Source organism: Gopherus flavomarginatus, chromosome 1 (assembly GCF_025201925.1).
Source record: "Gopherus flavomarginatus isolate rGopFla2 chromosome 1, rGopFla2.mat.asm, whole genome shotgun sequence".
Lineage (NCBI taxonomy): Eukaryota > Metazoa > Chordata > Testudines > Testudinidae > Gopherus > Gopherus flavomarginatus.
In genome coordinates, this window is record NC_066617.1 from 271,759,661 (window position 1) to 271,772,997 (window position 13,337).

At 41.1% G+C, this 13,337-nt stretch overlaps 1 protein-coding gene across 4 annotated transcripts in view; it reads right to left on the reverse strand.

The window, feature by feature from the left end:
- Positions 1–13,337, reverse strand: part of FARP1 (FERM, ARH/RhoGEF and pleckstrin domain protein 1) — a 356,237-nt gene that overhangs the window by 9,383 nt on the left and 333,517 nt on the right. For 3 of the 4 annotated variants that reach the window (XM_050947801.1, XM_050947782.1, XM_050947792.1), the window contains exons 20-25: positions 11,134–11,202; positions 9,695–9,784; positions 8,111–8,193; positions 7,639–7,751; positions 6,889–7,052; positions 3,453–3,560 (exon numbers count right to left, since the gene is read on the reverse strand). In XM_050947801.1, coding sequence (XP_050803758.1) covers positions 3,453–3,560; positions 6,889–7,052; positions 7,639–7,751; positions 8,111–8,193; positions 9,695–9,784; positions 11,134–11,202 — 627 coding nt within the window. Of the gene's footprint in view, positions 1–3,452; positions 3,561–5,019; positions 5,157–6,888; positions 7,053–7,638; positions 7,752–8,110; positions 8,194–9,694; positions 9,785–11,133; positions 11,203–13,337 lie in introns of all 4 variants that reach the window. The other variant, XM_050947809.1, reaches the window with a different exon arrangement.

The following is a 13,337-nucleotide window of genomic DNA, read 5'->3' on the forward strand; positions in this document are numbered from 1 at the left end:
CCCAGCCACTGTCCAACATTAAACAGTGTTAAACAAGGTCCAGGGTTTGATATCCTGCTTAGTACCATAGCAAATACACCATTAAAAATATCTTTTAGCCGTTCGTTTCTTCTTTTCTGTATCTTTAACCGTTAAAACATTTGAAATGTAAAGCATTAAATAAGGCTTTCATTTTAACAAAAATCCCTTATTCGCTTTTGCTGGAGGGAGTTTTTGAAGGAAAATCTCCCTTCATTGAAAGTCTCCCACATGCTGTCAAAGATGTCCTTTTGAGTAAAAGAAGAAAGCAGCAGCAGCAGCAACTCATTTCAGCTTTCGAGTCCAATTCTGTTTCATCCTAGGTGGTGATTGAGATACAGCTGGAACTGGTGAGGTCATCTGGATCCCTTTCCCTGGCCTGGTCTGGACATCTCTCAGGATCAGCATGAGACAAGTGTGGGGGCCCAAGAGGTGGCAGGGGTGGCAGCCATGATGGTGAAGCTTGCTTCAGTAGCCTCCCTCTGATCTTTCTGCCCTTCTCCCCACAAAGTCTCTTTCTTTAAGATGCCAGAAGGGGCATGATGAATGGAAAAGCCCATCCTCTCATTATTTTGTCCACCAATTAAATCCATTTCTATAAGGCCAGACTTGACGTAGGTAACTTGGTAAACAAGAAAATGTGGAAACAAAGTATGATCTCACCCCAGTCCTTGACATTTCAATAAGCCACTTCTGTTTGGACTAATTCAGTCTCTCTGGGTCCCTTGCACCTGTTTATAACATTCTTTATTGAAAATAGCATGATCTACTTTCCATGGTAAATTCCTAAGCAGGACCTGTGTAAGTGCTGGAGACTAAATAAAGTAGAGGTTTGAGTGAAAGAACTTTTGTTTGCCTGCTTGCATGACCTATCTGTCGGCCACATGGCTGTGTCCCCATTGATTTATTTCCTCACAGAGAGTAAAGTTACCAAGAGTTTTGGGTTCAGTCAAACCCTGGGCAACATCCTTGCCTGTCAAGGTAATGCATTGGCATAGTATTGTCCGTAAGCACTTACATGGCAAGACCCCAAAAGAGATGTAAGAATGCTCTGCACGCCAAATATCTTGGATTTCCAGCACATTGGTATAAAGGGGTAACAAGAGGTGACCACTTTCCACCGTTCTCCAGTAGGTCCTGGTTTGCTCCCCACCCCTGCATGGAAGCATCCATGATCAGAATCTTCAAAGGAAGAGATGCAGACAGTGGAACGCCTGTACATATTTGATCCAGTTGTTTTAGCATCATCCAAAAGGAGATCATGCCTTCATTAGATTGGCAGTTTGTTTATGCTGTCTCTGTTGTGTGTTGATACACAGATCTAAAGTTTATATCCATTTGTTCTTGCATCAACATTGTCTTTAGGATGTCTCGGAACAGTTTATAATCATCCAGTGGTGATAGTGTGACCATCTCAGCCAGTGAGGATGATAAACCCAGCAAAGCATTCCCACTGATCTCAGATTCATCCAAGAACAACAAGGCCTCTGTATCAATGGATGGCACTGTTGATACCAATGGTGGATGGTATCAGAACCTCTCTTGCTAGGACCACATCGATTACAGGCCTGCATGGGACCTTAATATCTGACCCCTGTAGCTAGTGGGAGAAAAGGGCTTCTGTTATTGGCCGTTCTAATCTAGGGCAGACTTGGAAGGGATGTGAGCTTTCCTCAGGCAATACACAAGTGTCAAGGCCATAACTGAGCAGGAAAGTCGAGGGGCAGACCATGCAGAGATCTTGAATCCTGGAGGGGGCTACTGCCTCAGACCAATACAAACTAACCCTAACCCTAAAATTAACCAACTGTTATCAGAACAGGAGAACTATTTATACTAATAAAACAAAGAATGCTAGCTAAAGAAGCAGACGCTAGAGATTTTCCATCTTAGACAACAAGTGGTAGAAAGTAACTGTAGAGGCAGTCAGTCTGCTCTGCCCTTATGCCCTTGGTTCAGAGCACAAGGAGGTGCAGGGTATAGGCACAGACCAATTGACGTGTTAATGAAAAGTATTCTGGTCTCAGGTGCATACCCCTCACATGTGCACCTCAAGTGGAATACACATAGGAGCCATCACTCAGATAAGGATGATAGTTACTTTTTGTCCTCACCTGACATTTCTGCCTAAAGCAGTCATGGGATTCCAAATAAAAATAATTTTATTCACTTAACCAGTGTTCTTTCCAAGACCCCATTCTTCTTCTGCAGAAGTTACACTCCACACTTTGGCTGTGTTAAGGGCGATCTCATATTACTTCAATAGGACAAAAAACCTACTTCACATCACCAAGGCTACTTGTATCCTTTGGTAACAGATCCAGAGGATAGGCTGTTTCAACACAAAGACTCTCAAAATAGGTGTTGGACTGCATTAGAATTTATTATGAACTGAGTAAGTTAACTCCACCTTCTCCAATCAAGGCATACTCCACTAGAGCCCAGGTAACTGCCTAGACTTTTTTAAGATGCATCCCTATACCTGAGATCTGGTAGAGTGGGTAGCTGGAGCTCCATACGTACTTTACAAGCCATTATTCTTTAGAGTCGGCCTCTATATCAGATGCAGGCCAGTCTTACAGTCCTTATTTAAATAGGACTCTGGTACCCATCACCTTGCAGAGCCCACTGCTTACTGTTCACCTAGTATGGGATCTGCGTGGACAAATACTCAAGAAAAATGGTTACTTTCCTTATAGTAACTGTGGTACTTCAAGATGTTTTGACTACCGGGATCCCACAACCTGTCCTCCTTTCCCACTAAACTGGAGTCCTCTACCGTTGGGGATTTTGTACTGGTGAAGGAACTGAATGGCAGTTGGGGCTGCTTTGCCCCTTTATACTTTCAGATGAGGAGAATGAAGACATGCAGGGTGACCGGGCAACCTTAACAGACGCTGCTGGCCAAAAGTCACCTTTTGTGCACCTGGGGCATGTGCATACCTAGAGTGGTATCCATGTAAACAAACATCTTGAAGAACCAGTTAGTGTAAGGTAAGTAACAGTTTTATTTCATGATTGGTTTCTGTTCTCTTCCCTAGATGCCTATGTCTAACCCCCTTACCTTAGTTAATTGGCATTCATTGCTATGTACAACTTAGATTTTAAGCTTCTTGGGATTGGGACCTGTAACTTTTTAACTTGCCTATAAATCACAAGGGCATATACCTATGGAACTGTATCAATGTGTGTTCACAGAAGTGTCATGAGAAGGCTATACACTAAACCATGAGTAGTAATATCTATCATCATTTGGGAGAGTACCATAAACTATAGCCTAATAATAGGTGATGCTACCAGCCCTGCCTATAATGCTCCTGACCAATGTCAGTTTTTTCCTCCCTGTTGCCGCAGAACAGAATTTTTGCTGAATTCTTATCTTGGTGTTTATACTCTAAAACACATAAGCCTTTCAGACCTGTGTAGTTTGTTACCTGGTGCGATTTGTAGAAGAACATACAGAAGTTGGTGAATACCACCCAGAGCTTCTGCCACCCATTGCTGTTCTTGAATTTTCTTAACAGGTTTCCAGAGAGCTGATTCTGAAATGGATGAAAGTAGTAAAATAGACACGCACAGCGAGATCATAAACAATGGTGGAAAGTAGCCAAACCTCATGTAAAGAATGTTTACTTTTCTATTTAAATGAATATATTATTCCTATTGGTCATTAAACTTGGTATTAAACTTTCAGAATCAGAAATCCCTCTAATTCTTTAAATGAGGCTTGTCTATAATTTATTTTTTATAAGAAAAATGATCTGCTGTTACCTTGTTAGATGCAGAAACCCTTTTGCTGGATGGGATAGCTTAATATGATACTTTTCAATTAAGTTTTTAATTACTTATATACTAGTGCACTAGTTAGTATTCTTTTAGAGGCCAATTAGAAACGGGCAGTTTTCTTCACTAATGCATTAAGCCCCCTGTGTACAGTTATTAATAGCTATTTACATTTTTCTTAAACTAACTAAACAGAAGCTATGAAATATAACCTAAACCAATTAAATTTTAAATAATGTTTTACCTCTTTTGCACAGATCTTAAACTACTATAACTTTTTTTAAAAAATTCTTGGCCTTTGTCAGTTTGTCTTTAGGAGCCTAAGGTACCACCTCTCATCCAGCCTGCCTGTCCCATTCTTTCCCTGGGCCCTACATGGTGCTAGAAGCAATTGGATTTTTAATCATGAGAAATTCAACAGATTTCCTTTGTCTTCTTTTTAATGTCATCCTATGTCCTTTGCTTAGGTGACTCAGCCTCCCCTAGTCCTCCTCCACTTCACAGTGCCTGAATGGAGGCTCTTTCAGATACTGCTTCCTTTTTATAATTAACAAGAGACAGTGTTTCTACTGTCATGTTTTTCTTTCTATCTTTTGTCCTATTATTTCTGCCCATTCATTCCCCACGGATACATGTACAATCAATGCTCTCTTCCACAGCTCTGTGGCTCCTACAGTATTTCTGCATGCTGTGCTGCTAGCTGCTCTTTTTAAACCTAGAACAAAGCTGCTACGGCACCCAAGAAGGACTCAGCACCCTGGAAGCTGATTGTGCAATACCCTTACAGTGCAGATGTGGTACTAGTGTACCAGCTGAGCAATTCTCTGCCTGTAAAATAAGCTTCAAACTAACATTCATCAACACTGTGTCCCTAGTTGTACAGCTGTATAATGTTAAATATTGCACAGTCCTCAATACATAGTACTGTCAATTAACCCCTGAATTTGGAGCAATGACTATTTAATTCTACTAGCTCTGGTTAACTGCTACTAGCTGAAAAAAACAATCAGCAGGTAAAACACATTTTACCAAGAATGATGTTAAAGTATTCTTGACATTCCCCCACCCCCTTTCCTGCACTGGGTTTACATTTAATGTATTTTTAAAACCTTGTTTTAAACCATCCTAGCCTCTCTCTTCAGTTTTAAAATTGGATTGTGTTCAAAATTGTGTTTGACCTAAATTACACACAATTGTATTCCTTATTTTTTTTGTTACCTCATTACTCTGGAGGATATCATAAAAGGACAGGCTTTGCATTCGGTACCAGCAGACATATGAAATGGAAACAGGCCGCTGATCACTGATCAGTCCAGCAGGTAGGGCAGAACAGTCACTGACAGTTAGAGGATCTTCTACCACAAGAAAGACAGAAAGGAGGGAGAAACACAGAAAGAGAATAAACGATAATGCTTAAGTGAAAGCCATCCACAGAGTGATGTGCCAAAGATGGGAACAGCTGTGCAACTGAAGATGTATGTATACACGATGACATGTGCCTCTAGATTGTTTAGTCTCCACTGTTTGCTAGTAACATTTTAAGCATGGGAAGGAAAAAGTAGTGCAGTGGAGAGTTAGCCCTCAAAACATAACTAAATATTTTATCATTAAAATTGTTAAGAAAATTAAATCAGCTTTGAGAAATGGCTTTTATACACTAAGGTGATATTAACAAATGCGTGGAAGTTACCATGTAAGTGTTAACATCAGGTGCCTTGGCTTGCCCCACACTCAGCTACATGCTGTGTACTGCCTGGTATTATAATCTACTTAGTACATACTATACTGATGTCCTCGGAAAACAAGCCTAGGGGGCAGAATCAAGCTCTTGTGATTTTCATTTTTTTTTTTGGTGGGTAGATGGGTTAATTACCTACTGGGGAGGTTTTCTAGTACAAGGGCAATAGTATCAAGTCAAATTTCTGGCATTTCAGCCCATTTCAAAATAGAGCTAGAAATGAATATTGTGAACATTAGCCTCATTTATTTTTTGAAAGTTTTTACATTAGCTGTAACTCTATTCTTGTAAATTGAAGAGTATGGCTGAAGAAGACACTGCAGATAAAGTGTATGCATAGTCCCTGGCCCATAGATCATCATAGGCAGAGCAACCTAGAGGCATTTTCCAATGAAATGGGTGTCCTAGCATTGCCTTAAAGAAGCTAAACCAATTTACAATCTACTTAAGTTTTCCCTAACTCTTTTCTCTGAGCATGAACATAATTTCCAAGAGGTCTGTAGGTAGGTAATAGCATTCAGTACTCCCTCTGGTCTTTACTTTCCTAGCTAGCTTATATTCTCTGCTCTGTTTTGGAGTGAGTTACGAGGGAACACCTAAGCGAGACCCATAAGCAAAATTTCTTACATCCCCTTTCAATTACTCATGAACTTCTTAAAATACATTTAAAACTCAAAAAAGGACTTATTTATATTTCAGCCATTCTACAAAAGTAATTAAGTGTAATATTTCTAAGACCTGAGGCCTTTCTAGTTAGTATTCCCATGACTCCTAACGTTTTGTATGAAATTGGTTTAGCTGTGATCAAAATAAAAATCACATTGTTTTTTCTGTAATGTGGAAAGTGCAAATAAAAAAGAAGGCAGAGAAAAATAAGCCATGAGCACATTAAGGTCCTAGAGAAAGATGGCTAAAGTAAAGAAAGTAAGTTAGTATAGAAAACCAAGAAACAAGGCTGCAGAGGCCAGAGACAATGTCCTTTCAGCACTACTAAGTCATCAATAGGTATTAGCAAACACAAATATTCAAAGGGAGTTTTCTTTGGTGTGATCTGAAAGTTTAGACTTTCAACGTCAAGTTAGCATTTAAAATGCAGGTTATTTTTGTGAAAGTAGAATCAAATTGATTTTAAAAGATTGCTAAATAAATCATTCAAGTTTACATTTTGGCCAAACTATTGTTATCTGACTGAGGGAGGGGGATCACTAGTGTAGTTGTGTTGAAACTCCAAAAAGCAAATAAAGGGGTGTTGAATTTAATGAGTGGCAGCCAATGTCTAGAGTAAAAAGAAATAGTCACTGAAGAGACATTCTCTGGAGCTGCAGTTCAGATTGTTCTGAGGCAGATACCTCCACAGCAATACTAAAGTCGATCATTGAAACGCTGGTATTTCTGTGCCAGCAGACGTGCACCGTAGTGTTGCCACGGTGTGGGGACTGACGTTCAAGTGAGGTGCGGGATGCACTGAGATCGTCCTCTGATTCCTGGTCTACAGTAGTTTCATCAGGAGACTCTATGAAATTCAGGAAAAAGCATCTTTCTTGCAACATACATGATTGGAAAAATTATTAAAAACATGAAGGTCCAATGCAGCTAAGAGGTTTATATTTTCACAATTCTCTGAACAGATTTTAGTCAACAGTCTTCTATAAATAACAGGCTTTAAAAGGGCAACTTAGTTTAAAAGGCTAACACATCCAACACTCTCTAAGGTATTTTACTTGGTCTCTAATTCTGTTTGTATTAATGTTGTGAAACAGAACTTCCCTAAGACCGGCACTGCTGTATAACATGTCCTGACGTCATGATGCTCAAGAACAGTTTTACAGTCACTTATCTTATTTCAGCTAAATTTCACTGCTATACATTTGAATTAAAACAAAAGGAACAGAAATAGTGGTAACTTCAGTAAAAAGCATTAAACTGGAATCTGAACCTAATCCTAAGGTAGTAGCCTGACTTCACCCTCAGCCAGCAGATTTCATAACGCTGAGATAATGTGATACAGCAGCACTGTATTTCAAAGGTTGTTTTCTTTTCTATTATCATTGAATTTTAGTGACTATTGGGTAAAAAGCTCCTGTTCACACACTACTTACTATTGTCAGGTGGACTACTAGCCAGTAATTCAGGGGTGGGACCACTGCTTTTCTCTGCCAGATCTATCGCCATCTGTATGTCCTCAGTCCACTTGTCCATTTCAGCACGGGTACTAAGAACAGAGATCCAGGTTTCATTCGCTTTAAGCCAGGCTGAGAGGCACTTTAAAAGCTAATCACAATTTGAGTTTGGTACCCAATCTACTTTCGCATGCCTACAGTTGTCTGACTAGGCTGTTTCTTCTGATTCTAAGAAGTTTGGATTGGATAAAACAATCAGAGTTGCCACACAATAGTCTAATTTATGCTTCTGTTTTACTCAGATTTTTAGCAAGCCTATTACTCATACAGCAGAAAGCACTTTGTGCAGAATGATTTTAAGAGCAAATTAAAATAAGATTCTATCCATCTTCTCTGTGCTTCCTGCACAACTGTGTGAAAGGCTTGTGGAGATGCATTTCCAATGAATTACCTTGCAGCAACAATGATGGACTGATGTTGACCTCGTAGTGTAAGACAGTGAGGAACCCCCCATTCCTCTTCACTTTCCTCTATCTAGGAGACAAAGGTTCATACATTGTAAGATTGCATTAGCCACAGACTGTAGGAAGCATACGTTTTATGGATTGGAGGGGAGAGACCGGAAAATACAGCAGAGATTCAAAAAAATGGAAATGGAGAAAAAAATAAAAAAGCAGCTTATAAGTAATCCTATAGGGCTAGGCAATGAGAAAAATGAAGTGTAGTGGGTGGCAAGGAAAAGATCACCATAGGATTGACTCTTTATTTCTCCCACTCAGTCAGCTTTAGAGCAGTAATTACTTAAGGCTGTTTTGTTTACTGAAGTACAGTCATTTTCCTTCTTTCAGTCAGAACACTGACAGACACACACAAGATAAGAAGAGGTAATTCTTTGACACATGCAAGCCTGGAATCTCTGAAGAACATACACTGTGTATGAACAGGGCTCTGCCAGATGAACACATCAGTGCCTGCCTGGATTCCTGAAAATACTAGACAAAACTTGGAACGTAATAGCAATACTAAGCAAATTCCAGCCACAGTGGCAATCATGCTTTGTCTTAGGATCAGTAAATACAGACTTCCAGAATTAAGGAATTAATACAACCCCAAAGAGGAGGAAGAAATTAAAAAAATAATAATTCTCAAAGACAATAACAGTTGAGAGTTCTGTCCATAGGCCTCACGTACCTTTACATAGAGCACACTAAACAAAGTGGGGATGAAAAGAAGAACAACTACTACAGTATGTTGTTCAGGATTTTTCTGCCAGCTTCCCAATATAAAACAACGAGATGCTACTGACAACACATTAATGGCTAACCTGTGCTTTGTCCCAGTGTGGGGGTGTGAGGCTGCTGGACGGGAAAAGGCATAAGAAATGGAGGACACAAGCAAGAGTTGAGCACAAGCACAGTCCTTTGTGCCCATCAGGGACTGTGCTAATCTAGGAGCATTAAAGGCTGAAGGACACATAGGATGAGCCCTAAAGAGTGACTACTAGCCACACCTCTTGCATGCTGGAGAGCTCCAGGAGGCATCATGCAGCCTCAAAGTCCAGTGCTGTTAAGGTGCATTTCTGCATCTCTTGCAATAAAGGAAAGTACCTGACCCTTTATCTTAGGCTACTAGCCAAGTGGGTGCATCAACCTTGTCTCCTACTCAGTTTGTAGTGACAGTCTCTTTATGGCCACACTGCAGCAACTCATCACTCTGCTAAATAGTAGAGACACAAAAGCAGCTGCATCACTTGCTGCCAATGCACCTCAACCTTAAACTGGAGAGCATCGCTAGGGCTGAGATGGCCATTCAGGCCCCGATTTGCCTCTGCTGAGGCTGCTATGATGATGGCTTTTGTGGTGCACCCACTGGGAACTTGATGGAGACAACCAACACATTTCAAATAAACCACAAAACAGCCACCAGATGGAGGTAACAGTCTCCCCGACCTTGGGGTAGGAGTCAAACAAGTGACATGCTGCATATACCATTAAAGCCTCAAGCCACTGAATTCTCATGGTAGTGCTGTACTTACTGTCATGCCATACAGTGGGAGCTGTCCATGGACTTTAAATTGATTTGATGCTGTCAGGCCTCTACTTGTGTACAACAAAACATCATTAAACTAAAAAGCAAGAAGGAACATGATTTAGATTAACAGTAGTATGTTAAACTATAAAGCAAAGGTCAAACAGTAACGATGGGCAGAGAGTCAAGTACTGGAATGATGTTTGTATGAGGGTCCTAATATCTGAGTGACTATCATCTAAATGAAAATATCAGGTTCCACACAATACTCCCAGGATCATCCCCATTCTCCACATGATCTCCTTCTGCAACTGGTGCCAAGAAACTTTGCCCAGTTCCTCGCTTACTTGTAGTTCTCTTATCGGGTCTCCTGGTGACCCAGTGCACTTTCGGATTTCAGCCCTCAGAATGCTAATGAGCCAATGCACTGAGGTTAGAAATAGTGTTTGTTCGTTCCTGTGCCTGGCCATTATTCTGGATATTCAGGAACAGCCTGTCCACCATATCTCCTAATCTTAAAGACTGCCCATGTGGGACACCACGTCAAAATGTGTGACAAATGACCACTTGTATTTTGTTGCATGCCAAAATATAATTGACAGATTGTAACTATAAAATTTGTTTAAAAGAATGTTTTCTCATTTACCAGTTTTTTAAAAAGAAAACTGAAAAATCAAATTTTATCATATTCAACCATAAAGATCCCTGACACTGAACCCTGGACTTTTAAACACTCCCCATCCTCACACACATCTCTGCCACTTAGCTACAGGAATAATTGCTATCCCTACAGGTGGATCGGCCACTAGAGCGAGTCTTACACACACTTTGCTAATATTTGCTAGACATGAGTAGAATATTGGAGATAAGGGCTCCTGGGTTCTATCCAGGCTCTGGAGGGGGAGTGAGGTGCATTGTCTAACAACAGGATAGCTAAAACACATTTATTTGGGACATCCAATCTGAAAGGCAATGTGGATGAGTGGACAACACCTGGGTCTGCCATACTAGAGACTTATTACCAACTCTGCCTGAGGTGACCTTGTGTAACCTCTTTACTTATTTATACAATGGGAGGGCCTTTACTGATCAAAGCCTCAGACTCCAACCTTTAAAGGGCTGTGAAGTGCAAGAAAATATAAACAGAAGTCAGTAGAGGTGACATTTGAACTCACGGTCCAGTGGCTTCCCAGCTCAATGCATTTTTGCCCTGGACTACAGTAATATCAGTGGGTCTGTCTCCCTCAGCCTGATTTAACAAAATGCAGAATGTCCTGTAATATCCAGTGCACTCAAGAGGTCTGCCACCCTCTGCCATCACACCTCTTAAACAGTGGGACAAGAAAGCATTCCTCATTGTGCCATGGCACATTTGCTTCACTTCACTTTTTTTTTAAATACAGTTGTACTTCATTATGTTCAATACAAACTGTTCTTGTCACTTACCAGGAAGAACATCCGCTGCTGTAAACCCTTTCCAGACAATTTACTAAGACTGCCCAGTCTAATGAACTCCTGTAGGAAAACAGACATAAAACAAGCATGTCAAATATCCCTTGTTAAATATCTTGTCGAAAGTCTGTAAGTACTTAGTGTCATGGCATTGACTTGTTCAGATAGTTATTAAGGCTGTTTTCACAAACACTTCAAATACTTACATTAAAATCTTATTTACAAGGTAGTCTTCCTATTCAGAGTTGCCCTTCCACTTTCAAACATTTTTAAGGCACTCAATCACCTCATACAGTTTTATTCCACTTCACAGATTATAATCATCTAAAGGGGAATCTTCTCTACCTGACATTGATTGCTCCAGACACCTCCTTCTTCCATCAGTTTTGAGTTAATAGATTATTACAAATCAAACAGCTGATTAAAATAAAAAGGTCTGTGTTTATTCATCAGCATCTGGCCACCCTCCTCCTTCAAATATAATGCTTAATGTGGTGTATAGCTGACTTGGCTCTTGCTGTAAGCACAAAATCATCTCAAAGAATCCATTACAACAATGGGAGAAGAGGGAGATTTGTCTGGCAACATGAATTCTCCTCGACAAACTGTGCAACTCATGTCATGCAAAACAGAACATTCACTTAGCTCAGACTATTTTAAAGCGTGTAAGCTCAGGAAGAGAGAGCTCTCTCTCAGTGGAACTGAACTATCAGAGAGCCAGGTTTTCTGGGATTATAGTGAGTTGCATCATTTGCTGTTTTGAACTATGAAATAATTCCCTTTACCACATAAAGCAAATCAAAGCTTTAATTTCCAGTCACTCTCTCTAGCCTGTTCCAGGAAGTTCTGGATGGACTTTCAGAAGCCAATACCCATGACACTTTTGTGCACTGTACAAGCAAAGGATACAAAAAGCAGCAGGATAGTCTGTAAAGCATCAATAAACCAGCTCATGGAAGATTCCCCTCCCCAGGGGAACATTCTAGTTTACACAGAGTTGCTGTGTATCGTGGGGACTTTTGGCAGCCAGAACAGAATATGATTAATTATTATTATTAAACATTTATATTGTGATGCTGCCTAACGGCCACAACCTGTCTAGGCACCATTGCGGTTGGTGCTGTACAATCACTAAGAAGAGACAGTTCCTGCCCCAAAAGAACAATCTAAAAGTAGAACAGTCCTGAGAATGTTTTACTTGACAATAGGCACTGTGACAGAATGGCCTGAGGATAAAGCCACCTTTGTCCCCCTTCCCTGCAGGCTACTCAGGCCTCGTCTACACTACGCGTTTATACTGAATTTAGCAGTGTGAAACCGATTTAACCCTGCACCCGTCCACACAACAGAGCCCTTTATATCGATATAAAGGGCTCTTTAAACCAATTTCTGTACTCCGCCCCGACGAGGGGAGTAGCGCTCAAATAGGTATTGCCATGTCGGATTAGGGTTAGTGTGGCCGCAATTCGACGGTATTAGCCTCTGGGAGCTATCCCACAGTGCACCACTGTGACCGCTCTGGACAGCAATCTGGAGTCGGATGCACTGGCCAGGTAGACAGGAAAAGCCTCGCAAACTTTTGAATTTCATTTCCTGTTCGCCCAGTGTGGAGAGCTCACCAGCACAGGTGACCACGCAGAGCTCATCAGCACAGGTAACAATGCAGTCTCCTGAGAATCGAAAGAGAGCTCCAGCATGGACTGCACGGGAGGTACTGGATCTGATCGTTGTATGGGGAGAGGATTCTGTGCTAACAGAACTCCGTTCCAAAAGACAAAATGAAAAAACATTTGAAAAAATTTCAAGGCCATGATGGTGAGAGGCCACACCAGGGACTCAGTACAGTGCCATGTGAAAGTTAACGAGCTCAGACAAGCCTACCAGAAAACCAAAGAAGCAAACAGAAGGTCCGGGGCAGGGCCAAAAACATGCCGCTTCTTCGCTGAGCTGCATGCAATTCTAGGGGGGTCCGCAATCACTACCCCACCCGCCCGTGGATTCCGAGGTAGGGGTGGTAATCTCAGCCATGGCTGAGGATTCTGCGGACGGGGAAGATGCGGAGGAAAAGGAGGACAAGTTTGTAGAGAGCACACAGCACTCCGTTCTCCCCAACAGTCAAGAGCTTTTTCTCATCCTGACGGAATTACCCTCCCAGCCCTCCCAAGCAACTATCCCAGACAATGAAGCCATGGAAAGGA